Source organism: Emericellopsis cladophorae, assembly GCF_022114955.1.
Source record: "Emericellopsis cladophorae strain MUM 19.33 chromosome Unknown NODE_51_length_166314_cov_118_033994, whole genome shotgun sequence".
Lineage (NCBI taxonomy): Eukaryota > Fungi > Ascomycota > Sordariomycetes > Hypocreales > Bionectriaceae > Emericellopsis > Emericellopsis cladophorae.
Genome location: NW_026250976.1, coordinates 129,713 through 156,901, shown reverse-complemented (window position 1 = coordinate 156,901; position 27,189 = coordinate 129,713). Strand labels below are relative to the sequence as shown.

Here is a 27,189-nt window from a genome sequence, read left to right as displayed (position 1 = left end):
ATGGACGCGAAGACGGAGCGCGGCTCATCTTGGTGACATTGCGACAATAAGACTGATGCGATGCAGGCCTCTGTTGCATGTGTCGCAAATTATTATAAGCTCCAACTGTTCTCTTTCCCAGCCTTTGGGTACGGACGGCACTGGCCGTGGTCAGTTTACTAAGCAATGGACCGCGTTGTGACATTTTCCACCATTGGCCTCAATTAAAATGTAAGGTTGAAGATCTAGACTTAGTAGGGAGTAGCGGCGTGCGGATAACAGGTAAAACGACGAAGTTTTGGATTGTGCAGACCACAGTGAGTACCTTATTACCGGTCATGCTTGATGGGCGGAAGTGTCCAGGGACGCCCGCTTGGCCTTATTCATTAGTCAGTACAATTACAAGTGCCATCCATAGTGGCCATGGGACGTTGGTTGCCCGTTTGAGGGCCCGCCAATCACAGATTCCAACGAGAATGCGTCTATGCTGCAGCATACGCAATCGCTCCATACGTTTACCTACATGGCTAGCGACTCAAGTCACCGCTTCTTGTTGTAGCCTTCACGGTGAAGCCTGTTGTAGCCGTGAAAACGAGGCAAAAAGGAACTTGAGGCGGCGGCACCGCGATCTCGCAAGTTGCCAACACTGGCGGTTTTACCTACATAAGGTTCCCGCGCGGCGGTCCCTCGAATCTTGGCAGCAACTGTTGACGCTACAATAGCAGCGGCGATTGGTGGAGTGGCGATCTCCAACAGGTGTGCGGGCGTGGGCGATAGCGACTGGAGTTTCAACCTGTTGTTAATTAACTCAGCATGCGGTCGCTCCGAAGTGTGAGCGACTGTTCGACCCAATGGCCAGACCACTGACAATGACTACGCGTCTCGAGCCATGTATGTCCTGGGTGAGACCGCGACAAGCTGTGGCGGACGTGCAACAGCAGGTCTCGACTCGAGGTGATGCTCGTACAGTACGTACGTACAGTACAGCACTCCAATGCGAATCATGAATCTGCGGCTCCAGACCCACACGACATGTACTAATGAGAACTGATGAGGCTTGCATTTTCGAATTGGTCCCCACCTGGCCATGGGCTCAAGCTTGGAATCGGCTTCATTGACTGGTCTCGTGGCTATGGGGGATGGATCCCCCATGTCTTGGTGTCGCCGAGAGGATCATGTTCGCGATAAGCGACAACGGGCCTTCGTCATACGATAGGTAGGGTAGCCTTGACCGTCCGCCAATTTTGCTTGCTTGCTTGCTCTTCCTGCTCACAAAGAACAACACTAGCTCCAAACGTGCCCGACCAGCTTCTCCCTCTGCTTGTTTGCTTGTGCTCCATTGACCCTTGCTCGTCGCCTTCTTCGCTCACGACCTGCGTTGCCTTTGGATGCCCAATGCGTGAGCAGCACCTCTTCGAACCACGCTTTGCGACAATCCGACCTGGTGTTCTCGTCTGCACCAATAGAGCCCTCTAGAGTTCATTCTCTGCCTGGAACCGAGCGGCGAAGCGCTCACCCGTCCTACTGTGTTTCCCACACCACCTGGTACTCGGCCACGTCGCGCACCAGCAGCGAGTGAGCCCAGGCCATGGCGCCTGCTACTGGAGCGCCAACATGGGTTGACTCTGAAGGGCGTGTCCCGACGCCTGGTAGTTCTCTCTCCGACAGCTTGAGAGAAGGCCAAGCTCTGCTGGACGACGACGAGCTCGGTGGCTCACCCATGCGCGACCGCAGACGGTACGTTTGGCCGAAGCCGCCGCAATCCAACTTTTATCGACGTACCTCGTGGTTCTGACAATATGTGTGGCTGCAGGTCCTCCAACACCAACCGCCTGGCGGCAATGGCCGACGTGGGGGGAGTGAATAGCTTCCGGTCCTTCGCCCGCAGTTGGCAGCGCGCGGCCGGGTTCACAGAGGTCCTCCCCCGCCGACCAAGCTTTGTCTATGCGGACGAGCGCACAGTCGACGACCCGAGTACCGAGGACTTGCAATACGGACGGAGCTACCCTCCGCAACGGCCTGCGCCGCCGTCGAGGGGCCTGTTGAGCGCGCACCTGGAATCCTCGCAGTCCCAGGAGGAACAACAGGGAGCCGACGAAAGCAGAAACAATGGCGAGCCCAGCGCCGATCCAATCTACGATTCGACAAGAGAAGACTTTCGGGAGCGTGAAAGCAAGGCTTTCGACGCAGAGATGGCCAGTGGTGCACTCCTAGGCCCCAGTGTCTCAAGTCCGAGTCGATCCAGCATATTCGCAAACCCCCCTCATCTCGCAACCTCATCCATCATTGGTAGTTACGGGTCGCACCGAAGCTCAGCCTACGGCACCATGGGTCGAGGGTCCATGCAGAGCCACAGACCTTCGATCGGCGTGGCTGGCGAGGAGGACGAGGAGGACGAGGAGGATGCCGCGCACGGCGAACATGAGCCCATCCTCGTCAAGGAAGTGAAGCATGGCGACAAGGTGATCCTGACAGTCGAGGGCCAGAGCACTATGCCCCAGTCTGTGTTCAACTCCATCAACGCCATCATCGGGGTCGGCATACTCAGCCTGCCCCTGGCTTTCAAGCTCTCTGGCTGGATCATTGGGCTCGTGCTACTGACCCTGACGGCTACTGTCACGGCTTATACTGGCAAGCTGCTGGCAAAGTGCATGGATGCCGATCCCAGTCTGATCACCTACTCTGATCTCGCCTATGTTTCTTTCGGGTCGCGGGCTAGGGTGGTTGTCTCCGCACTGTTCTCTCTGGAGCTTACTGCAGCGTGTGTGGCGTTGGTTATCCTTTTCGCCGACTCGTTGGAGATTCTCTTGCCTGGCCTAGCTACTGTCGATATGTGGAAGTGCGTCTGCGCTGTGCTCATACTGCTCCTCAATGCATTGCCGTTGCGGTTCCTGAGCTATACCAGCGTCATCGGCATTTTTTCGACTTTCTGTAGTAAGTACCACGGCCCCCCACCAGCGTTGTTGAGAGATGGCTGATTATGCCCTTAGTTGTCTGCATTGTTATCCTAGACGGCCTTGTCAAAGACCATGCCCCGGGCTCTTTGCGGGAACCAGCATCGACGCATCTCCTGCCCACGAACTGGCTTGCTCTGCCACTAGCATACGGCTTGCTGGCCTCCCCGTGGGGTGCCCACAGCGTCTTCCCCAGCGTACGTACCGGCAATTTACATGAAATCCCCTTTGACACCCAAGCTGACTGACATGGCATAGATCTATCGAGACATGCGACATCCGGCAAAATGGGGGAAAGCCGTGACGATCACGTTCTCTTTCTCTGTAAGCAATGGTTCCCAGTCGCTTGTGACACTTCTGACACTTTTGACAGTACGTCCTCGATACATGCCTTGCTATCATAGGCATTATCATGTTTGGTGACGGCATCAGCGATGCTATCACCTCCAACATTTTGAGGACGAGTGGATACCCAAGGGCGTTGACAATCATCATGTGCGTCTTTGTTGCCATCATACCGCTGACCAAGATCCCTCTCAACGCGCGGCCCTTGATCACCACCGCAGACGTGCTCTGTGGCGTTCATGAATCTTCGTCCCATGCCCACCACGGCCATCGTCCCATCGGCGGCCGCGCCAAGATGATACATTTGACCATCAGAGGTGTCATCCGCACAACGGTGGTGTTGGTCCTGCTACTCATATCAATCCTGTTCCCCGCGTTCGACTCGGTCTGCGCATTTCTCGGTGCTGCGCTCTGCACCCTCATTTCCATTATCCTCCCCATCTCCTTCTATCTTAAGCTCTACTGGAAGGACATTCAGCAGTCAGAGGCCACATTCCTGTGGCTGCTGCTCGCCATCTTTTCGATCCTGGGGACAGTGGGGACCGTGTGGACATTTCTACCAAAGGAATTCATCGGGGTATAGCGGATATGAAGATGAGAGGTGCCACTCGTGTTGGGCCACAGAGAAGACTGAGTATGGTCGACATCATGATCTGTTTTTGTATGAACAGCTGGACAGTACTAGAGTTAGTGCTCTTACCGTTGTTGTTGTACAAATCCCAAAATGATATTGGTAACGGCACAATGATCATGGAAAATTCAGAGGCAATATCATGATTGCGTGACAACTCATCAACTCCGACATGGCTGGTGCTGAGCCCACGCGGATACATCAATCTACAAGCGATGTCTTGTGGGTAGTGGACCTCCAAAGTACTCTGCCATGCAGCAGGTCTTCTTTCTGGGTGTTGCTTCACATGCAAGTACTCTAGCACATGGCAATGATCAGGTGGTTTGAGTGGGTAACTTCTGGTATTGCGATAGTATCTAAGCAACTTGCACGCAGAAAGCGAGCTGGGTAATCATAATCGACAAATAAGTGAACATCCTAATGCGCTAAGGATGATTGCCGCGTCCTGCCGCACTGCCGAGCAGGCAACGGTGATTCCCAACCACGATTGGCGTGATGGAGAGGCTACTTTCTCGGTTGAGAAAGCGCCTACCATCCCCCAACCCACTCAACGTCCCCGAAATCAGCCCGTCTTTCACGACGCCAATTCCAATCTCTTCCCTTGTTCCTCGGGCATTGCTTAACCCTCGATTCCTTGCCCAATGATTGTTGTTGTGGTGGTGATTTGTTTGTGGTATGATGATAATTGTAAGAATCCCAAACGCCCGCTTCAAAAGACTTAACTCCAAACCCAAAATGACGTCGCACAAGACTAGGCGACTTTGACTCGTCCACAACAGCTCCCGTGTTGGCGTGCTTGCGACGCTCCCCCAAGGCTGACCATTTGTCGAGAGTGCTGCGCTTGGATGGTGGCGAGTATCGCGGCATCTGCTTCTTGGGCGTCGTGAAGATGTCGGCCTTAGGTTCGTGGAAGAAGAACCCGTCAGCAACAAGGTCATCGTCAACGTCACCCTTGATAGCAACATGCGAATCCTTCGCCTCGCTCCGGCTCTCATGACTCCAAGTTCTCGCGTTAAGCTCTTGGAGCCTCCTCTTTTCCTTCTCCTCCTGCTCACGTCGCTCCTCCTCCTCATCCTCCTCCCACATGTCGCTCCAACTCTTCGAGACCTGGTCGTTGCGGCGACCAAAGACGCTCGCGATTGAAAGAGTGGATGGTTTGGTCATGTGGATAGGGAGGGAGCCTGCAGTTGGCGAGACTCGCTTGACGGGCTGCGGGCGTTCGCGAATGGCAAGCGAATGCATGGAGGCGCCCAAACTTGAGTCCAAGACTGATGACATCGACGGGGTTTGCTCGGCAGCAGAAAACCAGTCACCCGTACCCTCGGATTTGGAGAACAGGTCTTCCGTAAAACTCTCGTCGTCGGGAATGACACTCAGTTGGCGACGAGGTGCAGCGTGCAGAGCCCGCGTCCACGGGAAAGCACCCGCCTCGTCGACCTGAGGGCTTTGAATGGACGGTGTGCGAAGAGGCTCGCGGTTGGCCGAAGCAAGCGTGGGATTGTCTGCCGTGCAGAAGTCATCCAGAGCCTCGTCTTGTGCGGTGAAGCTGACGACACCAAGGAGTGCCTCGCGGGCGCCGAGCAGCGAGCGCTTGCGGGGGTCCAAGCTCATGCATTGAACGATGACCTCGTACGTGTCTTGAGACATGGACGGGAAGACATCAAAGAGACTCTGCTTATCCCTCGAGAAGTCAAGGAAGAGCGGGTCGGACTCAGTAGGAGTGGTGAATGGATTGCGAGAAAACAAGATGTTGAGCAGGCAAATGCCGATGGCCCATATATCGGCTTGAGCGGGCGAGTAGCCAGCGCCAGCTGAGTCGAACTGCTCGGGAGACATGTAACGGTCACTTCCGACAGTCGTCTCGTGAGACCACTTGTCCGTAGTTGCCAGGCCAAAGTCTCCGAGCTTCATGTTACCATCCTGAGTAAGGAAAATATTTTCCGGCTTGATATCGCGATGGTAAACTCCTTTGGAGTGCATGTAGGCCACGGAGTCAATGAGCTCAATCATGAACTGGCGGACGTGCTCCGTTTCAAGGGGTCCGTGACCATTCCGGATGGCCTCGTACAGATCACCTTGAGAGCAGTACTCGAGAACAAGGTAGACGTGCGCTTCAGTCTCGAAGTTGTCGAGAAGATTGACGATGTTCGGGTGGGTGCCAAGTCGAGTATGGAGGGCAAATTCCTCGGACTTGTCGTCGACGGCGAGTGTCAAGCCAGCGTCAGATGGGGCGGTTCGCTTGGTCAAGCACTTGATGGCAACAGTTTGGTTCGTTTTGAGGTCCTGAGCCATGAAGACCATACCAAAGGACCCATGGTTGAGCGGAGAAAGAGTCTGATAACGGCCGTTGAGGAGCACGCCGCCCAAGAACTTCTCTCGCAAGCAATCCATGTCGTAATGGAAACAGGAAACAATGTGGAGCCGAAATAATTATACAAATGTGAAATAGGGTACACCAAAGAGATTGCCCGGTGTGCAAGCAGACACGTGTGAATGCTGAAAGTCGGAAGTGTTTTCGAGCCAACGAAGAATGATATCTCGTGGACCAGTGTGATGTTTGTAATGTGGAGAAACGGTGTTGGACAATGCTAGCAGAAATTTCGTGAGTGCTGAATGAAGATGGTTGAAGAATGTACAAAGTGCGGGAGCGCCCAGTATATTGTCGACTGACTCGGATCGAAGGTCGTGGAGAATTCAGAGGCTCATTGAGGTATGATCGATATGCTGAACAAAAGAAAAGACGATAGTGAGGTCGTCAAGCTTGCAACGCGCAAGAGCCAGTAGGCTCGTAAAGAGAGAGAGGCCGGGAGGTCGTTATGAGGACATTGAGTTTCGTTGTGTAGTGTTGCAAAAGAATGATTCGAACAACTCGATGAGCGCTAATGGAGTCCTGAACAAGATAGACCAGAACCACGCGAGACTCAAGGGTACTCGACAGGCGGTCAACTTATTGGCACTCGCAATGTATTTGGGGTCTTCGAGCTCGTGGGTGGATGTAGGTGGCTTCGCCTGCAAGACAATTGGTGTGGTGCGGCCAGATGTGATCCAAGTAACGGTTTGTTGTTGTTCGTTCGGCGTTGCAGTACAACAAGATGCTGCCACGCGTCGGTGATGTCAAATTGTCGCAACTGGGACAGTGCTGTCCTCCCGACAGACGTATCCGGACACACGGTCGATGCGTGTAGAGGGTAGTTCGGCGAGACGGTGAGTCAACTTGTTTGTGGCGATATCGGCAGACCCGGACCCGGTCGGCTACAGCGACAGGTACGGCTTCCAATCGAGGTACACAACAGGATGCACCTCAGTCCTTATTCGCTCGATTCAAATCAGGAGATTGTTTGGAAGACGTGTTGACGGTGTTGGCTGACGAGGTTGATGGCCGTGGTTGCGTGCTCCACGTGGATGGCGCGGCGCTTCGGTACGGGGTTGGCTATACGAGTGGCGAGGTCGTGCGGATAGTAGAGGACAAAGTAAGCTCAGGGGGGGAGAAAGCCGCTGATTGTGATCGTGGGAGAAGACGGGGAAGGCGTGACGGAAAGGAGAGAAGGAGTTGGGTGCGTAATAAGAGGAGGGAGATGAGACGAGGAATGGAGGGTAGACGATGGAAGGGGACGACAGGAAGGGGTTGAGGGAATGGCGGTGATGTTGAGGGTCGCAAGTCGAGGAGCCCGGGCCGCCGAGGGGGACGACGAGAGCGAGCCAGATGGCTGTGGAAGCTGCTGGAGACCCAGCTGTAGGCCATGACTGGAGGTGGAGACGGTGATGATAGTCTGGCCTACCAACTCCCATCCTCCCAGCGTCACTGCACGGCCCAGTCGTGTGCTGGACTGTCTCGCAGTGTCCAGTCAGCGAGATAGGTGGCACAGCCGCTCCACTCTCCACTCGAGAGGAATCTCCAAGAGAGACAGAACCGGGGGTTGGATTGGCCACAGCCTCAGGCCACCAGACTGCCGTCCACTCATCAAGAGCTCAGATTCGATGATGGGATGCGCTAGGATCCACTCCGCTGCGCAGCCAGCATCGAGGAGGGTGGCAGACCTGCAGGCGAAACTGACGCCAAAGACGGCGGTAGCGAGGCTGGTTAGCTGGCTGGCTGGCTGGCTGGCCGCTTGCATGAGTGCTGCCAGCAGTGTGCCAGTGTTTTCCAAGCAGAGTCCTCTTGATTCGAAGCGGTCAGTCTCAATTCAACGTGTCGTTCAATTCCACAGTATCCAGATTCCATCGCATCCAGTGCTGCGACATACGGGCGCAGTTGATGTATCCGCAGGCGGCGGAACAGTGAACACGTGTAGTAAACAACAAAGTAGTACAGTGCACGCAATGATAGCAACACATCAACAGGAGGGGGCATGACGATCGTTGGCTGTCGTAGTAAGGTGCAGGTAGCAATGGGTGATGATCAGCCGTTGGCGCTGGAAGATAGCACTTTGTGAGTGTCTCATGCACTGTGGAAGACAGCTGTCATTCTGATAAGCCTAGGCCAGCAGATGCGGAAAATTGGAACGCAGTGGGCGAATTCACGATTCCAGATCGTGCGAGCATTGTGGCCCTGCCAATTCAGCCATCTGGATAACTATACCCAGGTTCTCACTGCTAGCCGACGACGTTGCCATCAAGATTGCAGGACGATCAATAATTAATTGGTGAAGGCTTACGCATACGTCAATATTGGCTTTGAGCTTGGTTCAGACTCCGACTTGCCTGACTATAATTAACCGGAACGTACCTTTGGATAATACGAGTAAACACAGGTATACTACGTACGTCAGACGTGACAAACCTTGACGAGGTTGGCAAATCATGTGCTTCAGAACTATCACAGCCAGCAAATCCCGACACCCGCGAGCAGCCCAGCCAAGCGCCGTGAACTTTATTATTGTTGTCAAACGGACTGGAGGTCACCATCTCGGCGCATGCTGAGAGCGGAGTCCTGTAAGGTACCTGAAGGTACATACCTCCCGCCAGCACCGCCTGCAGCGCAGTGCCTCTCCTGCATGAAGTTGAAACCGCACATCATGCAACAACGTGTCAAACGTGAATGGACGAATCCACCGCAATACTTCTCAAAGACAACAGACAATCTGGACTAGCCATAAGCCCAAAATAGCAAAGCGCGAGATGACGAACCCACAGCGTGACTGCACAGTCTTTTCAAGCAGATAAAAAACAGTACACGTGCGCATTCCACAGTAAGTAATTGCATGTACTGTAATACTGTACGGGTTCAGCAAGCACGCAAGCAGACATCCACGCCGTATCCTTCCACCAAATCCAGACTTAGACAAGCAACCTCTGAATCAGGCCGAGCTGGGCGCCGTAATGGATCGAAACCTCCTTTGAATCTTCTGTGTCGACGTCCTGAACGAGACACAGCACGTTGGATTAGGGGAGAGCAGCTTGCCATCCTGCTTTGTCCAAAATCCTGCCATGTACAATGCCCACTGCTATTTGTGTTTCAATACTAGGTATTGCCTGTGCTATGCTTTACGGTTGTTGTTTTTTTATCATCGATGTTATATGGTATCTACGCCCTCTAGAGCTTTCTGTTCCATTTGGATCTGTTGCAACGAGACAGGCCGAATTACCTGGCTTAAAAGCATCAGATAAGAAAGCGCATCAACGTGAGAGTTGATAGCAGTTTCATCCAGCAGTTCCTGGACTAGATCGAGTCTCCGTCCATCATACTGATGCATCACAGCTTCCCAAGCCTGGATCACAGGTGGTTCCATAGCCAAATCATATGTGCCTCTCCACAAAACTACAGCTTGATGTACGTTGCGGCGCGCCTGATACCGAAAGAGCGCTGCTAAGCCCTTTCGTCCGTTCCAAATCTCCATTGTCTCTAAACAAGGCATCTTCACAGCCGCTAACGCCGCTGTCTGAAGCATAGCGTTAATGTCTGTCGAATGCTCGTCGGGTGTGAGCAATTTTGAAGTAAGAACCAGCGATATCAAGTTTGGCCACTCCCAAGAGGGTTGGATCTCGAAGAAATAGCTGGCATCTACGATGAAAGATGCTGCGAGATGGTCAAGCTTACGGCTAGTTAGTACGACCGTCAGGCTACCAGCTGGACTAGGGTCGCGGATCTTTTCACATCTGCTCAGGTCGACCCCTTCTAGGAATCGCTGCATAGTACATGGGTACTGTTGATTGAAGTTCTCGAAGACCACGAGTCTTTTAAGACTATTGTTGGAATGTTGGATAGACTTAAAAAGGTGCTGGGAACCTAGATAGGTAATAAGGATTGTTAGTAAGTGAGTACCTACATAAAATAGAGCGAGCAATAACGAAAAAGGATGAGGGGTTATTGTAGTCGTACTCACTTCTATCTGTATCGCTTTGCATGTAGTCCCATTCCCTCCAGGGTTCGTAGTGTACTTCCTGGAGTCTAGGAAACCGGGCAAACATATGTGCCAGCGAATTCGACTTCCATCTCCGGCGGTTTTGTTGCCGGAGAAGTGAAGTACTTACTGCTGGGACAGATGGGAGTTGATCCCACCATTGAAGCTCTGACTGGTCATCGTTAAATGGCCCCTGCTCCATCACTGAATGGGATATTTTTCTGACAGCGGATGGAGGCGGAGCGGATTCTCGAGAACCGGCAACCCAACCGTGTTGAGGGCCATGGTAGTCTCCGTTTGGCATCGCCTTCTCTGTGCGACAATTGACTGGTAGATTCGAAGGGGTGTCGGGCACGAAGGTCATATATTTGAACCAGTGCCCCGAGTCGCTAGGCGAGTAGATACTGATGTCGAGTGTCAAGTCGCCGCGATGATCCCATGTGCTGAGATTTGAGAACAAATTCGGAAGCTCTTGGTGATAGGACATCTATCGGTATCGCTAATTGCAAATGCCTCTTCATACTCTTCCCCTGTGACCATTCGACTGGTAGGCGCGCAGGTGGTACAATCGTAATCATCAAGCTCCAAGCAGAACCAGACGTACCCGACGAGAGCCCAATTTCTTTGAACCATCACATCGAAGTTGACGAGACGTGCCGGAGTCAGTCTGATTCGAGCGAAGTTATGTCGCTCGATCTCCGTTTGCCACTCTCGACACACCGTGACCAAGCGACTCAATGTGTAGCTTCCTTGCATTAGAAATTGCACGATAAGACGCCGCATTCCTCTAGGCAAGCCATCCCAGGTTGAAGCCCCTTGCCTCTGGCCGAATGACGTTGAAAACATGGTGTAGTAGACCGAAAGAAGAGGATTTTCCGACAAAAGAGCGATGTAGTTAGAAGTCTTTCGATGAGGTGTCCCTGTCTATAGGAATTGTGTCGTCGACGAGGTCGTTAAGAGGCTTCGACGATTTAGAGGATCGTTATAGTGTGGACTGGTTGGTGGTGAGAATGGATGTGGGGAGCCCTGCTAAGACCTTTTTATACATTTAAGGCATTCTATTTGTTAGCGTGCGTACGAAGCCTAATTTTCTTCGGTTATACTTATTATTGGTGAGTCTCTCGAGGGTAGATGCTTATTTAGCTAGAGTTTGTTGATCAAATAATAGGATTAATGCGGACCATAGGAGTGCCTATCTTCACAGGTAAAGTCAGTGACGGACTAGGTATCTTCTATCCCTGCACTATCGCCACATGTAATACAACAAGAAATGGAATCCCTGAAGGGCAACCTTCCTCAGTGGGAGTCACCCTGGGTGGCGGCCGCTATGTTTTTCCGCCGAACTTGAAATGCACGGCTGAACCTTGTTTCTGCCTCTTTAGATGTGAATGTACAGTTCCCAGGGATTCCAAATATTAGCTAGTGAGTAGGGCTCCAATTTTCTTCGGCTACCTGTATCATTGGTGGCCTCTTCTGAGAGCGGTGTTTGATTTGGTTATAATCTGTTGATTGAATAGTGGAGGTAGTAGGGATCCTAGAAATACTTCTCTCTTCCGCTATCGTAGGTGGAGAGCAAGATAGCTTTGATCCCTGCACTATTGCCACAGTTACCATTTGGAATACCTGGGGACTGTACCTTAATCCGCAGCAGGAGGCAGGCAGGACTGCACGCTACTCAATCAGGGCAGATGCAGGGGGTCGATTTGATTGATTGACACGAATTTCACACCGGATTTGACTGTTTGACCTGATACCGATAAATGTGGATCGTATTTAATAGACTTTATGCGTCGCTAAATATGCTAAGAAATAGATACTCTAAGAGAGTCAAGAGCCTTTCTATGAGGCTTATGGTGATGCACGGTTGGGAGCTGCATGTGGTTGTGGGGAAGGTGACGGTCGGCGGGCCCGAGTCGCTAAAGTAGGTACGTACACACGGACCGAGGCCCGGGAGTTGGGAGGATATGCGTATTCTTATTGGTGGAGAGCTAATAAAATGGGTCTGCACACCCCTCCGCGCTGTTTGATTGGTTTGATTGGTTTGATCAAACAGCCAAACGGGCGGCAGCCGATAGATAGGTTGATTGATTGAAGGCTTCAAAATCCCAGATCTTCTGACTGTTGATTGCGAACGAACAAGATGGACTGGTTAGCCTGCAGCCCTGCAGGCAGGCCAGCAGCCAAGGATCAGTCTGCTATTATTGCAAACATCGAGGGCTCATCGGATGCTTGCAAGAGGCACATGGGCCTCTTGGATTTTGAACCTCACGAGCTTCCACCCCTCTTCACCTCACAGGACGCCAGGATAATCACGGAACCTCTCATCCTGCGTATATATACGACCTAAAGCAGCTCTCAAGGTGCAGAGGCTAACTGCTGTTAATGCCTGCCATCTTGAGTTGAACTTCTTGGGCCGTCCATGATCTGGCGTAGCACAGCCACTGCGGTTTATGTAGCATTGCAACAACAGCCTCGCGCACGTGCAGTCAACGGGACAATAACTGTGGAAGCCTCGGCGTCTCTTCCGCCCGCAGCCAACTTTTATAAGAACCTCATCGCGCTTTGCTTTATTTGAAAGCTTTTCTTGAGTGACGCCGTTTATACCGTTGTCGCCTTGCCCGTAACGTTGCGCTTCCTCCGCCTTGCCCATCTTTATCTTCGCGTCTCACTCTCTAGCAAGCGCGCCGGTGAGCTCGGAAGTATGTCGTAGAATTCCATGGGCCGTAGCACCTGCTCGAAATGCTGTAATTTGGCTTCATTCAGAGGACTCTGCTCATGAAGATGCCCCGTCTTGCTCTGGCCGGATTTGCCGAGACGTATTCAATCACTATGGCTTGGAGACAATGTTCCGCCTCGCTTAAGGAAGACCAGATCCTTCGTGAACACAAGGCATCGACTACTCGTTAGTGCATGGACCTAGCAGAAGTCCGTAGCGGAGCTTCCGTCTACACGCAACTCGGGGAACTGTGCAGAATGGAATCTCCCACGTCCCTCGGGGCCTGGAGCTGCATCTTGCAATCTAACTCGCCTCGCATAATATTTCTTGATATTATATTGAAATCAAATCAGAATCCAGGACCAGTCGGGTTGTGCTCGGTGGTCAAAGTTGCTCATATGCCGTGGCGTCGGCATACTGGCTGTTCGACCTCAGGACGCCTGTCAAAACAGTCGGAAAAGATGCTAGTTGAGCAAGCTCAGTAGCGGTCAACAGCAGCGACATTGAATCGTCGTCGGCTCATGTGCTTGTTAGGTCCGGGCATTTAGCTGTCGACGAGGACCTGGCGCTACGGGATTCAGCGCGTGCTATTACCGAAGGGAATGGCCTTAACACTCAGGGTCTCCATCGCTCATTCGGTAGATGATTTTGTGCGAATATGCATGGCTCGGTCTGAACCTGAATCTCAGGCGTCTTCAAAAAGGGCAGCAGATCTCAGGTTGCGTGCGCGATATCGATGCGCGCAGCGTGTCCCCGTCCAGAGTAGCAGTATAACAGCTTCAGTAGTACCACCAGAGGGGTTCTTTTTAGTCCTTAGCAGCCATATTCACGAGCGGTTGGCTCAAGCGCTAAACTAGCGAGTAGAGAGTAATGACTTCCTTCTGTGCGATCATCTAAATGTCTGAACGCAAGGGTCTAACAGTCCGTTCTATCAATAACAAGTGGCTTATCAGTGCTCATTCTAGCTCCGCTACGGAAGACCTTAACCTAGTGAAAAACAAGTGCCAAGTGCCTTAAGGAATGTAAGTCGCCCCATTCTCCGGCCGCCGATAGAGTATATAAAAGTGCTCAGGGTCATGCAGGCTATCATAGAGGTGAGGCTTAATAGCGTCGTCTCGCATCTTGAACCAATCCTCGGGGTCGTCTTCTTCCTCCTCGGTGTCGCCCTCTTCAGCCTCCAATGGCCAGCCCTGAACGAGACCGACGTTGCCTTCGCGCAATAACTCGTCGTCGACTTTGACGAAAAACTCATACCTCGAGCCACGTGTTGTATCGATCCCTTTGTGAAAAGTGTCTGCACAATTCTCACGCGCCCAAAGCTGAAATCGACTCCTTAGCTGGTTATTCGAGGCACCGTCGAGTGTGGGGTCTTCGACGAAGATAAAGTCCATTGTCTCGGCGATACTGGGTGCGTCTGACTTGGCGATTCTCTTATGTAAGTTTTGCAGTATGCGGCGCTTGAGATCCTCCCAGCTACCCTCGAGCTCTTTGGCGTAGGAGCTCCGGTAAATAACCCAACCCCATTTCTCATCTCCATCCTCTCGGATCCTAGCTTCGGCCGAGAGCTTTTCCCACCACTCCCCTGTGCGATCTCGCGGTTGCTCTTGTGGGCTGTCATGGCGTGGCTGATCTTGCGGGCTATCCCGACCTGAAGTTGGAGAGGACATATGGAGTCTTCGGTGGCAGGGGGTGCGGGATCTGGATTGCGTTGCTGGCAGCTGAGTTGACAACCTAGTTGCGGCAGGCACACGGCTGCTGCGGCCGAGGTGGGATGGCCAGCGAAGACGACTGGTCCAAGAAGAATAGTGAGCGTAGTGTCGATAGTTTATCTTCGCGATCGGTCGCGACAAGCGAGCTTGTGGCCGCATAGAAAACAAGCGGACTACCTTGACACGCGGAATGCAAGAGTATTAAATAACATAGTTAGCTCGTGAGTTAGCTGGAAATCCTGCGAATAGCAGGCATGTGCTGTCAAGCGCTGCTCACGTGAGGCCCACTTTTTCAGTTGTACTCAGAGGTGGAAGGAACCATAGTGTTGTGTGTCAGGCCCAGTGACTGTTGGACCAGTCACTGCCCTGATTGGTCAGGCTCCACATTCGGCCCACAGCTGCCCTCAAAAAGCAGCATCATCGCGGCATCGCGTTCTTCTTCTTTTGATAGCATCAGCATCTTCTTCAGATAGAGAATATCATCTCTTGCTTTTCTTCTGATCTGTTGATCATCATACATAGAGTGCTATTAAGCACGAGTGTAAGCAGAGCAGCTTTCTTAAACGCCCTATTAGGCACCTCTCCTCTAACTATCACGCAATAACAAAATCCCGAGTTATGAATTCCAGACTCTAACATTATATAGAGCATCGGTAAAACTAGATGTCTGGCATTTCGCTTCCACTATTGCTATATACAGAGGTGTACACACGCACGCCGCGGGATCAGTCCTCCGATGGGTACTTCCAGTCGGGGATCCCATCTTCAAGCTCCGTGAGAGCGGCAAGGACTTCCTCGCGATACTCGGCGTAGGGATAGGCTTCGTACGCAGTCCGAATCTCCTCGATACGGTCCCGAGCCCAGGTGCGAGCGAATTCGGAGACGAGACGGAAGTATTCGGGATAGAACTCGCTCCAGTGTGCCGAAAGACCCTCTGCGTCCTGGATCCAAAGTTCTATGAGCTGTAGCTGGAGATAAACAGCGGAAGCGCTGTTATCAATAGCGCTGATTACATCGTCATCTCCGAGGTATGTGAACATGGCCGACAGTTCACGGAGCGGTGCGAGCATGCGGGTAACGTCCTCCATATTCGTAACGCCGGAGGAGGGGTTCGTGGCTGCTTCTAGCCTATCATCGAACTCGTCTTGTGCCATCGGAGCTTTGAAGGTCTCGACGAGACCTTTGAGTTCATTAACATTCTCATCAAGAAGGAGGAAGTTTGTCGGATTGCTGTTGGAGCCGAGAGCCTCGAAAAGGCGATCGACGGGCCGCCTTAAATCTGGTGAGGTCTCTGTGACCGGCGGCAGACCGGCGGGGAGACCATTTTCGTTGTTCCAGACATTTCGCCAAAAATCCTCATTCCCGACTGCTGGAGTGCTGGTGAGGGGACCTTGGGGGTGCAGCTGCCCTACTGGAGTTCCAGCTCGGAGATAACCAGCAGGACTGGGGTTCCACATTTGGCCGTGCTGAGCAACGGCAGAAAATCGTGAAACGACGAAGAGCGGGAGAGCGTGCTCAATGTGCGTGCCGGAGGGGGTGGTGCCTTCAGATGTGTCAAAAGTCCGGCCCTGGAGCCTCGGGTTGCCGCAGTCTTCGGACCGCATAACCCACGCTCGCGCAACCCTGATCAGCCAGCCCGAGGCAGTCGGTATGCTCTTTTCCCTCCCTTCTCCTCTTCATGCCAACCCGCCAAGACCATAGAGCATAGTCCTGCAGTGGCAATTGTCATGTGCTCTTCTTTCCATGTCCGCGCGGCAGAACGCAGGGTCGTACCGAGCCAGCGACGAGCGGCACGATTCGTAAAGTGGTTTGCGAGGCACAAACGATAGAGCTGAACTCAGGTGGGGTACGGTCCTGCGCTACGCACTCGTGGCTCAACAGAATTCCTCCAGGAGAACGCGGAGATTGAAAGAAAAATTCCACTCCTGTATCTTGCCCCGTTCGACTTGCCAACTACAAGCTATGAGAGCTCCGGTCTTCTGTTTTTGTGCTGTATTAATGCAATCAAGCCACTGATCGACAATGCGTATATTCCTGCGATGCTCCATTTCTCCGAATCGTGATCTCTAAGTTCCGATACATCACCGGCATCTCCGTCCATCAAAGGTCCGGACATGTCACTATCACCGTCTCAAATGGAAAGTTGCCCCTCGAATTCACATAAAATCGCCCGCAGCAATTTCAGAGACTAGGAACCAGGCGTCGGTACTTCGTCTGGCAGAACGGCTCGCATCAACGAGGCATACACTCCGGGTGAAGTCGACGTCGCCTATATGGACAGCACTCTTCTAGAGCTCAATAGGTAGCCTCGTGTGTAAAGGGCTTTATTTGGTATCACTGTGCAGCATTGATTCCCTGAACTAATTTCATCCGTCCTTCCGAGACACGTTCACAGGCTGTTGCGAGTGTCACCGACGGATGCTATGACCCATCCAGAGTCAATGTTTTTTCAGAACCGAGAAGCAGCTCTGGGTGCCAGAGTGCTCGGGGAAAGGGAGATTATCAAAATACAGGTGTTATGAACTCTTCACACATAAGTTGCAGCAGTCGCAGCTGCCTCGAAGTTGGGGGAGCAAGAAAACTGTATAGGTTCTCGTCGATCCTTCTTACCTCTCAATATGTCTTTAGGAAGGTGATACTTGCGACGGTGCACCTTCTCTAGTATTCTAGTCAACAGAGGGCCTACAATATCTTACCGCGCTGTCTTCTCTGTCGCCCTCTGTTCTCAACAAAACAACACCGCCGCCACCACCATCATGCCCGGCCGAGGGCCATCTCCCCGCCTCGCCCTCACAGGCTACTGGGCGCCGGCGCCACCCCGGCTGCGCTGCAGCACTACGAGCGCAGCGCGCTCGGCGTTCTGGTGGTAAATCGCCCGCCAAACGGCCTCCTCGGCGCGGTCCAAGGCCGCGCGGGCACGGGCACGGGCACGCTTCTCCTTTGCCTCGGCGACTGCGTCGCCAGCAGCAAAAGTCTGGCGATGGCATCGGCGAGTAGAATATCTTTCTTTTCGTCTTCTTTCCCCTGCGCAGCACACAGCACCAATATTTTTATGGGCGGCGAAGTCGGACCCTCAAGCCTCCCTGTGGCGACCGCCTGGAGAGTACCAGCCGCAGAATTGCGGGGGAGATGTGCCTTTTACCTGTGACCCAAGCAATCCACTTCCATGTACCTACTACGTACATACGTACGCTGGAGTTGCCGCTATTAGTGGGGACGGCATTCAGAACAGACTTTTGTTGGATTCGTTGTTGGTTTCACGCAAGGTCAAGTACCGTCGTGCCGATGGAGGGAGGGGACGTGATGCTTTGAGCCTTTGACCGCTCTTTCAACTTCATGTTACATTGCTACCAGCCTCTAACTTCAAATGCCTCTGGCATTCATCGACCCTCCTTATTTGTGCATCGTTAGCCTGTTCTGGTAGCCTGCATGACCTGTTGACAGCACTATTGCTCCAGTGTCAGGTGATTCAACACAGTTTGCACGTCGCCCTTAACCACCGATTCCCGCGTCCTCACCTAAACCAAATTGGAAGCAGTGCCGACACACAGAGTAACTGCTGTTAATATGGCCGATTTTAAGGTGTTACTCCTTGATATTGGTGAGCACTCCCTCCAATTCAGGACAATATGACGTAGGAGGGCTGGCCGGCCTCGTTAAACACGGTGTCTCAAAGAGCATGTCTGGTGGGAATGAATGGCTAATGGATATCATTTGTAGAGGGAACTGTTTGTCCTATATCTTTTGTGAAGGTCGTTTTGGTATGTGAAATGCACACAAAGTTCAGCTGGTCCAGCTGGTGTGTTGAGCATATTGGCCCACTGGATCTTTCGTCTTAATCCGCAGGACTGACGATCTTACTTGACCGCTAGTTCCCCCATGCGCTCGAAGCACTCCCAGGAGTCCTTGAACGGCAGTGGAACGACCCCAACTTTGCTCAGTACCGCGATGCGTTCCCCGAAGAGTACCGCGATGATCAGGGTGCCCTTGAGCAGCACGTACGCGACCTTGTCAACAAAGACGTTAAAATGCCATACCTGAAAGCCCTCCAAGGGTACCTGTGGGAGGCAGGATATGCCTCTGGTCAGATCAAGGCACCTCTATTCCCCGACGTCGCCCCTTTCATGACCGAGAGTCAGGCCAAAGGGAAGAAAGTCATGATCTATTCCTCTGGATCTGTACCAGCGCAGAAGCTGCTTTTTGCGCACACGGATGCCGAGCCTTCAGATTTGACGCCTCTAATATCTGACTGGTTCGACACCGTCAACGCAGGTCCGAAAACCAGTGTCTCGAGCTACAAGACAATCTTGTCAACTCACCCGGATGTTAGCCCTGCAAATTGGCTCTTTCTCAGCGACAACTTGAAGGAGGTGGACGCCGCGTTGACTGCTGGCATGCGAAGCCTGCCAGTGTCTCGCCCGGGCAACCCAGCTATTCCTGAAGACCACCCTCTCTTCACTGTCGCCGTTTCGGATTTCAGCACATTGAGCCAATGAGCAGTATGGCGCGGCGGTCCGGCTGATGAGTGATAGGCTATTTGCGCAAAGCAGGTGTGGGAGACTGGAGGTTCATCATGCCCGATGTGTGGCTGACCGTAGTGGTGCGAGTGCTCTTAAAGTGCTGTTCAGCGCCTTGAGGTGCCAAATGTCGGATACGTTTTGCGCATGGAAACCAAAAGGCCAATAGGGTAATTCTATAATTAGAGTTGATTCGGAGCTCAGACGGGCATCTCCATGTGCCTGACAGAAGCAAGACCACATGGCACCGTGCCTGAGTAAGATTTGAGCCCACCCGATGATCAACTCGTTGATCTATCGAGCGTGATGAAAAAATTGTTCCTCGTCTTCCCCGGATTGATTTCCTTCTTGGGGAATTTAGCACTATTGTTAGGCGTGCCTCCCATTTTCCAGAGACTGTATGCCAATTTCTGCGTCGTCTTGCCGCTGATCTTGGCAAATCCCAATGTCCCCATTAAGGCTTCCAGCCTAGCCTCAGTGAAGTACCTAGAGTTGTCGACACAGCTCCGGGGCAAGACGAGGAACAATGAAGGGAAGAAATCCTCGAATGGTGCTGCCTGGTCTTCTGAAGGGGTCGCGCGCAAGAAGGACAGCGTACGCTCCAACATTTGACCGCGAGTCGCCGCATCGGGAACGAAATTGACCACGAGGCTCAGCGATATGATGTCGAACTTCTGGGAGTCATCTTCGGGCAGCGGCCTCTTCATGAAGTCCTGTTGCTCGATTCCAGGTTCCTGGCTGTTGAGATCAATGTGTACCATATCGAACAAGCCACTGAGTGAACAGGCGTTTCGTGTGCTCAGCGAGCCGACTTCAAGCATTCTCAGCCTGTGTTGGGCCCCTGCTAACTCGCTTGTCTGCAGCCAATCTAAAAGGATCTTGGAGGTGTCCCCCCCTCGATCAAGGCTTTGACCCTGGAGGCTTGCCCGCTGGTAGTTGCCAATGCCTCCAATCCTAGAAATCTCCTTCTCTATTAAGGCTTCTTCGATTTTATCGCCTTTTTTTGCGGCTTGCTGGCGCCTCTTCTCCAACTGGTGATGGGTGTTGATCAAAGTGCGGCTGGCTTTGCGAGACATAGTCCGAACTGACTTGGCCAGAGGTGGCCGCCCGGCCTGGAGTTGTGTGGTCGCTTTTCTCTTCATGATGGCCGATGCGATGATGTGATCTGACGAAGTAAAAGCATGCGTATAGTTTTCAGCTTTCGCAAATCTTTCGATAAGTCCAGATCTGGCTGTTGGGGTGTGTCGGCAAATTTCAGGCCATGAGAGGCAACGGGCTATATCAATCTTGAATGCTCATCTGCCTGTCCGTCTCCAACACCGTCACTTCCCAGGTCTTACTTGTGATGGTCCACAACCTGACATCCTACTTTACTCTTGGCAACAGTGTGCTTCTTAGTCGGTTCGAGGTGAGAGACCCACATAAGGTCCTGCCAGTGCCACTGGCATGACCGAGGAGGGGCAGCACGTGATCGCTGGATTTGCCTGGGGGCAAGCCAATCATACCACATACCCTAATCGATTTGCGCCCACACGGACATCACACCAGGATTTTCTTGTCGAAACTTGGAATTGTTCATTCCCGATCACGACTAACACACAGCACCACCTCAACCACCCGTGCTTCAAATCCGTCAAAATGGCCGGCAAAGACGCTGCAAAGGGCAAGAAAGGTACGGCATCATCTAATTCCATACCTCCGAGTCGACCGCGACCACAATATCCGACTTTCTCTTCTGTCGCTGCACGATGGACCCTCGATGGCGCATGGCCGACTCCCCGATCACCATCTACGATTGATTGAGGGCGGAGCACGATTAGGGGTGTCACGCATCATGGCAGCAGCAGATTTTGCGAGTTCTTCTAAGAGAGCGATTGCTGATGCGATTTCTTTATAGCCGCCCCCAAGGGCTTGAAGCAGGCCAACGCTGCCGCCAAGGCTGCTCTCAAGGGCGTAAGTGATATCTGGAAGAAATGGGACGCTCGACTAACCCAGGAACAGACCAGCTCCAGCAAGAACCGCAAGGTCCGCCTGAGCACCTCCTTCCACCGCCCTAAGACCCTCGTCACCTCGCGAGCTCCTAAGTACCCCCGCAAGTCGATCCCTCACTTGCCCCGTCTTGATGAGCACAAGATCGTCATCAAGCCTCTCAACACCGAGAGCGCCATGAAGAAGATGGAGGAGCACAACACCCTTGTCTTCATTGTCGACGTCAAGTCCAACAAGGCCCAGATCAAGCAGGCTCTCAAGAAGCTTTACGACATCGACACCCTGAAGATCAACACCCTCATCCGGTACGTGGTCGCTGTTAATCTTGCCAAGAAGAGCCTTACTAATTTGCAAACAGCCCTGACGGTTCCAAGAAGGCCTACGCCCGCCTGACTCCTGATGTCGATGCCCTCGACATTGCCGCCAACAAGCTGGCTCTGGTCTAAGGGCTTGTTCGCGAATGAAGGAATGAATTTATCGGTGGGTATGGTCTATACCCTGAGCATGGCATCGGAATGGCGCACAAGAGCTATATGATTTTCGGACACAGGCAAAAATGATCATAAAATTGACCAACCCTTCCCGATCTTTGATTCTGTACATGCGCAGTCGTGACAACGCTTCGTCCATGTTTTCCCAGCTAAGAGTACAATGATCTTCTGTTCAAGAGTACATTCTACAGTGCGATGTTGTACAGCCCTCCCAAGTCCTCAAGTACAATGGTTCAATCGCCTTGTTTGATGGGCGATGTCGCGGTAGCGCTAATGGCGGTTGCTCGAGTTCTTGTCCTCAGTGCTCGTCGAGAGGGGTTCTCAGTGCCTCATTGAGTTGAGGTGCTTGACTGTGAGGAGGTTCAGGTCCATGAAACGGTTAACGCAGTTCGCCAGACATCCCTCCTCGGTCTTGTCCAGCTTGCTGCCGCTAACGTTTCCGGTGAAGCACTTCGTCCAGCACACCTGCGTGAGCTGATGTGTCTCTATTGCAGTATTGTCAGTCTCGTTCTCTTGTGTGCCGCGCATCGCTAAAACATACGGGACTGGATCTGCGACCGCTGTTGTTGAGTGTTGAGGAACTGGCGAAGTTCACCCTTGTCGGCGTCGTTGAGTTTGTCGAGGTCAACGTTCTCGATAGCAGCCTGAGTTGAGTTCATGTTGTCGTATTGGACCGTTGGTCAGTTTCTCGGCGTCTGGCTTCGGAGTTGGGTCGCGTTCCTGGACGAAAACAGTTCGATTGGGTTCGAGGTTGATCGTAGGAGACAGGCTCTGGAAGAAGCTTGAGATTTCGCACATAGATAGGCCCACTGGAGTGAGACCATGTAGCGCTGCCATTGGTCAAATGTGGACATGCGCATAACAGGTGCCACAGCTTACCCTATAGCGAATGTCCTCAACCCCTAAATTCGACACATCTTTGACTGCATGTGCGTTCGAGGCTTCATATTAAACATATATCAATAATCATAATTCCACTTCTTTTGAATTGTTACGGGACGAAGCGTCCCATAAGGCCAGCGTTTCCTTGAATCTCCTCAGCTTGGCACATCTGCGTGTTCGTTACGGCTGAACAGAGACTGTGCTTACGGAGAAAGAGAATTTGACATCTCTTCATATGTTTTTCATTGACTAATTTAATCATGGCTAGTCTAATGAGTACCACTGTCGCTATGCTTGGGCCTGAGATGGCCCATCGCCGCCAAAGCCACTGATCGTTGTGGCAGACCCATTCAGCTACCAAACTTCTTGTCGCCTATCTTCTCGCAATGTCCAACACTGTGCACATTTGAGCCGAGAGAATATCTCATGACTGGATCCAAGATGCTCGGATCTCCACAGCCTTTGGAACAGTATAGACGACACCCTGTGTGGTGCCTGAGGGCAGAGAGGTGGCATAGAAGGTGTTTGAATCATCGTATGTGAGATACGAGCCGTCCCAGCCAAAAAAGCTAGCGTCCGAAGCAGAGACAGATGCGGCGCAGTTCAACACATCCGCCTGGACGGCGCAAGGGCCCTTGCTGGTGGACAGAGTGAAGGTCTCGCCATCGGCATTGGGAGTGGCCGTGTAAGTGGCCGGCGTACCACCTCCTCGGTACCAGGTTCCACTGCTGATCAGAAAGCCGCCAGAAGAATCGGCGTCTGTGCTCACATAGAAACGACCCTTGCCCGAGAGCTGCGAGGGAGAGCCAGTGGGGATAGGCACGGAGGTGGTTGTCGTAGTGGTGCTAGGAGGCCCGGTGGTGTACTTGGGCAGGTACTTGATGCCTGTCGCCTTGCATGTAGAGGGCGACCCTACAGGCTCGGCTGGGATAAAGTCGCCCTCCTGGATAGAACCCTTAACGTTGTAGTGGTACCACAACTCATTGATCTCGTTGTTGTTGTTGCAGTTGATGATGACATTATGCCCATGCTGAGCAGTAAGAGCCTCCTGGATTTGAGCGAGTGTGTAGGTCGCGGTCAACGAGGGCAAAATCCCAGCTTCAGCGAGCCAGTTGTATGAAGGCAGTGTCTTGAAAAGCATCACAGCGCGCTTGAAGAAGTCAACCACATCGCGGCGACCCTCAAAGTCCGCGTAGCAATCGGGCTCAAGCGTGCTGATACACGTGCCGTGCTTGTTGAACTCGTGCTCCCAAAAGTCCTCATCGTCTCCATGGTAGTCCTTCCAGTACTTCGCCATGTACTTGAGCGTGCAGGGAGCGCTCTGTGTGAGGATCTCAGTGATGTTGCTGACCTCACGCTGAGGAGCGCAAAACTGTTCGTAGCTCCCATCGCAATTGTCAGGCCTATGCGTTAGTAGAGCAGTTAGTAAACAACATGAAGGACGGCAGCGGACATGGTAACTTTGGGAGACCTACCACAGGCCGTGAATCGTCCAGCTGTCGGCAGGGCCAGTGGAAGGGTCGGTGTCCCAGAATTGAGTAAGCAGTAGCTGGCCTCCCGGACTGTTGAAGCAGCAAGTGTCCTTATAGTCTCCATTGGCATGGCAGCTCAAAGGGGCGTCAGCCGGGCACTCGTCAGCAAACAGTGAGGTAGCTGCTGCTGGGCCTGCGCCCAGCAGGGCGCCAAAGAGTACTGGCAGCATGATACCCGCGTTGATGACAAGTGAAACGGACCTTGGAGCAGTGAGCAGTGAGAGCAGCCGTGACCCATCAGTCATGCGATGGGTGAGGCAACATGCTGATCATATATGTAGCGCCAGGCGCCAGGCGCATGACTATGGTAGACGGCGGTTCCCGTTCAGCTGTTGATAAGGCATGTAGCTGTACGCATCGCATCTCCTTCCCTCCATGGAAGACGCATGGTGTCAAAGGCTCTCAAATTGTTGCCTATCGGAGCGAGGAGCACTTCACGTGCTGATCTGAGCAAGCATGGTCAGGCTTGTCGAGTTCAAAAGGACCATCTAGCACGTGGTTTGCTGCGCTGCGGACCCTGCTCGTGTATGCCACTGACAGTCGGAGCTAAGCCAGGGAAGGCCGTGACGGCCACAATTCCTGCAGGAGCAAGGGCTCTGGCCGATTTCGCCAAGATCAATCGAACGCATTATCCGGGTAGCCGGCGAAGTGAGGCACCAGATGGGAACTGCAGCGTGTTGCCCGTAGGAGATCGCCGCCTCACGTCCTCCAGCATGTCCGTAAGACCGCAACACACAGTACATCGGCTGTGGCTTGGTGAACCCAGGCCCTCAGTGCGTAACAAAGCATCTGTAATTAGATTGTCTAATGTGTATGCAGACCGGACCCACGACAACGCGAACTAACGATTAAGTACATGCATAACACGCGCCAGACATGTCTTTAGATCCAACGATAGTATCGTGCCCAGCCCAGAATCAGAGCGCAAAGGAAGATCATGCAACTGATGATGCCAAAGAATGGCGCCAGATTGTTCGAGTCGACATTCATGAAAGGAACAGGAACGTTCATGCCGAACACACCACTCACAAGGTTGAGCGGAACCAGAACGGATGCAAGGAAGGTTATCTTGCTCAGAACACGATTCATCTCGGTACCCTGTGAAATGTTGTTGATGGACAAGGTGGCGAGGTAATTGCTGTGGGCGCGCGACAATATCTTTTCAAAGTGACTCAGGTTAGTGGCCATGGTGACAACGTGATCCTGGATGTCGCCCAGGTACATGCCAATATCCATGCGTGGTGTCACTTGCCAATTCTCATTGCAGCGCTTGGTGAAGCCACGGAGCACATCAGCTTTGCCGCCGAGCAGACGCATCAAAGCCATGCAGTTCTTGCGGGCTTGGCCGATGGAACGCAAAAATTGGCTCGAGTCGTCCTCGCGCATGATGAACACTGCGTCCTCAATGTCGTCTGCTTCCCGCTCGAGCTGGTGGATCACGGGGCCAAAAGAGTCGACAATGTTGTCACTGTTAATGTCAGCCAAGGCGTAAGGATAACACCCAATGGTGGAATACTCACATGAGCGCGTAGCAGATCCAGTCGCTGCTGAGTGACATGTAGTCCTTGAGCGCGGTGATACGGTTTCGAACTTGCGTGGCGTGGGAGTTGGGTGCAAAGCTGAAGCTCAGAGTGCCCTCGCGGAACACAATCACGTACAGATTGAAGGGCTCGAACTCTCGATCACCGTCAGATTCAACAACGGCGTTGAAGGAGCGGAAGCAGGCGAAGTAGTACGAGGGAAAGAGCTCGATCTTCTCACGAGCCTCCTGAAACTTGATATCCTCAATGGTCAGGGGATGAATGCCAAAAGCCCTGCAGATGCCCTGGACCTCCTCGCGAGAAGGATTGTTGCAATTCAGCCACCAGACACCATCAGTCTCATCCTCCGGCAGCTCGAACAGCCCGCGGATGTCTTCGCCGGGCAGTACGAGGTCCGCCAGATCAGCAGCGTGAATGGTGGATTCCCAGGCGGTGGAGAAGAAGCTGTAGCGATTGCTGTCCGTGGGTCCCGCATGTTGAGATTTGAGCCTCTCAACGTCATCGACCCCTTCCTTCTCGCGCGTGACGGAGTCGTCCGATGGCATCTCAAGAATATCGCCATCGCTAGTGGCGACCTGGGTGCGACGGGTATCAGCATGCTGCAGCTGTAGGTTGTCGAAGCTGGCTGTTTCTTGTCGCTCTCGGCTTTGAACACGAGCGGCCTGCTCGGCGTGCATGAAACACTCAAGAAAATCAAAGTCGATGTAGAGCTTGTCCTTGCGGTGCTTGTCGTCATGAGGAAAGCAGACGTCTTCTTCGGCAGTATTTGTCGTAAGAATGCTGCCGTTGTCCTTGTCGACCGTCCGTGGCCTGCTCCGGTAGCTGCGGCGACTGGAGACTGACATGGCTCGGCTCAAGCCGTCATCGTCCGGAGACTCGGAGAAAGACAAGTCTCTCTCGCGGCGCCGAGCGGCCGCAAACGCTTTGACAGAGTTTGGAGGAGATGGCTCTCTTTCCTCATGCACAGATTCGATAGTTGGGCGACGAGCCCGTTGGTGCCTCTGAACGGGATCAGCACCTCCGTCGTCGATAATAGCCTCTTCAAAGTCGCGGACTACAATGGTAGGGGTATCCGGTTCCCTGCCAGACTGCAGTTGAGCCTCCCGAGCATACAGGCTGTCGTGCGTACCTCGACGAGGCCTGTGCGTGCTTGACGAATGATGACGGCGGTGGTCGTCAAGTTCGGGGACAGGGGGGTGGTACCCTGGATCCTCAATGGTCTCTCCGTGGTCAGACATGTCGATAGTTCAGAGCGAAACCGTTTATGTTGCTTGAAACCTGGCGGTGTAGAAACGCTCGCTTATGCTAGATGGACGAGATTTGCGTATACTTGATATCGCTCGAGCCACAGGCAGACAGCAAAGTCGGATTATGGGGATGCCACCATGTTTGTTGGGGGGAGACTTCTTGGCTTCCCTTCAGTCTACCAGACTACGCACCCGGCGCATCAACGGCGCCGAGTCCTCGTATGGTAACAACGCGAGAGCCTGCGATCCGGTGTTTTCCGGCGCGCAAATGTTAGATGTGGTTGGAAAAGCAGAAGTCGAAAGGCGAGTAGTGTT

At 52.9% G+C, this 27,189-nt stretch overlaps 10 protein-coding genes across 10 annotated transcripts; 3 read left to right on the top strand and 7 right to left on the bottom strand.

Annotated features, from left to right (window-relative positions):
* Positions 1–1,567: 1,567 nt before the first annotated feature.
* J7T54_000346 (Vacuolar amino acid transporter-like protein) lies at positions 1,568–3,861 on the top strand (the record flags this gene model as incomplete). The annotated part of the gene is made up of 5 exons (XM_051508942.1): positions 1,568–1,716; positions 1,793–2,913; positions 2,970–3,130; positions 3,192–3,257; positions 3,307–3,861. The coding sequence occupies 5 exons, from the start codon at positions 1,568–1,570 to the stop codon at positions 3,859–3,861; spliced, it is 2,052 nt and encodes a 683-aa protein (XP_051360056.1).
* A 610-nt stretch (positions 3,862–4,471) lies between these two features.
* Positions 4,472–6,300, bottom strand: J7T54_000345 (Serine/threonine-protein kinase-like protein; the record flags this gene model as incomplete). Its single annotated transcript, XM_051508940.1, has 2 exons — positions 4,472–4,480; positions 4,612–6,300. The coding sequence occupies 2 exons, from the start codon at positions 6,298–6,300 to the stop codon at positions 4,472–4,474; spliced, it is 1,698 nt and encodes a 565-aa protein (XP_051360055.1).
* A 7,679-nt stretch (positions 6,301–13,979) lies between these two features.
* J7T54_000344 (uncharacterized protein) lies at positions 13,980–14,633 on the bottom strand (the record flags this gene model as incomplete). The annotated part of the gene is made up of 1 exon (XM_051508939.1): positions 13,980–14,633. The coding sequence occupies one exon, from the start codon at positions 14,631–14,633 to the stop codon at positions 13,980–13,982; it is 654 nt and encodes a 217-aa protein (XP_051360054.1).
* Positions 14,634–15,400: 767 nt separating this feature from the next.
* On the bottom strand, positions 15,401–16,132 carry J7T54_000343 (Bacteriodes thetaiotaomicron symbiotic chitinase; the record flags this gene model as incomplete). The annotated part of the gene is made up of 1 exon (XM_051508938.1): positions 15,401–16,132. The coding sequence occupies one exon, from the start codon at positions 16,130–16,132 to the stop codon at positions 15,401–15,403; it is 732 nt and encodes a 243-aa protein (XP_051360053.1).
* A 2,110-nt stretch (positions 16,133–18,242) lies between these two features.
* J7T54_000342 (Enolase-phosphatase-like protein) lies at positions 18,243–19,171 on the top strand (the record flags this gene model as incomplete). The annotated part of the gene is made up of 3 exons (XM_051508937.1): positions 18,243–18,276; positions 18,396–18,436; positions 18,548–19,171. The coding sequence occupies 3 exons, from the start codon at positions 18,243–18,245 to the stop codon at positions 19,169–19,171; spliced, it is 699 nt and encodes a 232-aa protein (XP_051360052.1).
* A 302-nt stretch (positions 19,172–19,473) lies between these two features.
* On the bottom strand, positions 19,474–20,013 carry J7T54_000341 (uncharacterized protein; the record flags this gene model as incomplete). The annotated part of the gene is made up of 1 exon (XM_051508936.1): positions 19,474–20,013. The coding sequence occupies one exon, from the start codon at positions 20,011–20,013 to the stop codon at positions 19,474–19,476; it is 540 nt and encodes a 179-aa protein (XP_051360051.1).
* An 817-nt stretch (positions 20,014–20,830) lies between these two features.
* Positions 20,831–21,627, top strand: J7T54_000340 (uncharacterized protein; the record flags this gene model as incomplete). Its single annotated transcript, XM_051508935.1, has 4 exons — positions 20,831–20,864; positions 21,090–21,145; positions 21,194–21,486; positions 21,540–21,627. 4 exons carry the CDS (start codon positions 20,831–20,833, stop codon positions 21,625–21,627), a joined length of 471 nt encoding a protein of 156 aa, XP_051360050.1.
* A 366-nt stretch (positions 21,628–21,993) lies between these two features.
* J7T54_000339 (mitochondrial import inner membrane translocase subunit TIM8) lies at positions 21,994–22,331 on the bottom strand (the record flags this gene model as incomplete). The annotated part of the gene is made up of 2 exons (XM_051508934.1): positions 21,994–22,157; positions 22,214–22,331. The coding sequence occupies 2 exons, from the start codon at positions 22,329–22,331 to the stop codon at positions 21,994–21,996; spliced, it is 282 nt and encodes a 93-aa protein (XP_051360049.1).
* Positions 22,332–22,978: 647 nt separating this feature from the next.
* On the bottom strand, positions 22,979–24,331 carry J7T54_000338 (uncharacterized protein; the record flags this gene model as incomplete). Its single annotated transcript, XM_051508933.1, has 2 exons — positions 22,979–23,957; positions 24,030–24,331. 2 exons carry the CDS (start codon positions 24,329–24,331, stop codon positions 22,979–22,981), a joined length of 1,281 nt encoding a protein of 426 aa, XP_051360048.1.
* A 637-nt stretch (positions 24,332–24,968) lies between these two features.
* Positions 24,969–26,865, bottom strand: J7T54_000337 (putative metal ion transporter-like protein; the record flags this gene model as incomplete). Its single annotated transcript, XM_051508932.1, has 2 exons — positions 24,969–25,554; positions 25,607–26,865. The coding sequence occupies 2 exons, from the start codon at positions 26,863–26,865 to the stop codon at positions 24,969–24,971; spliced, it is 1,845 nt and encodes a 614-aa protein (XP_051360047.1).
* Between the last annotated feature and the right edge of the window lie 324 nt (positions 26,866–27,189).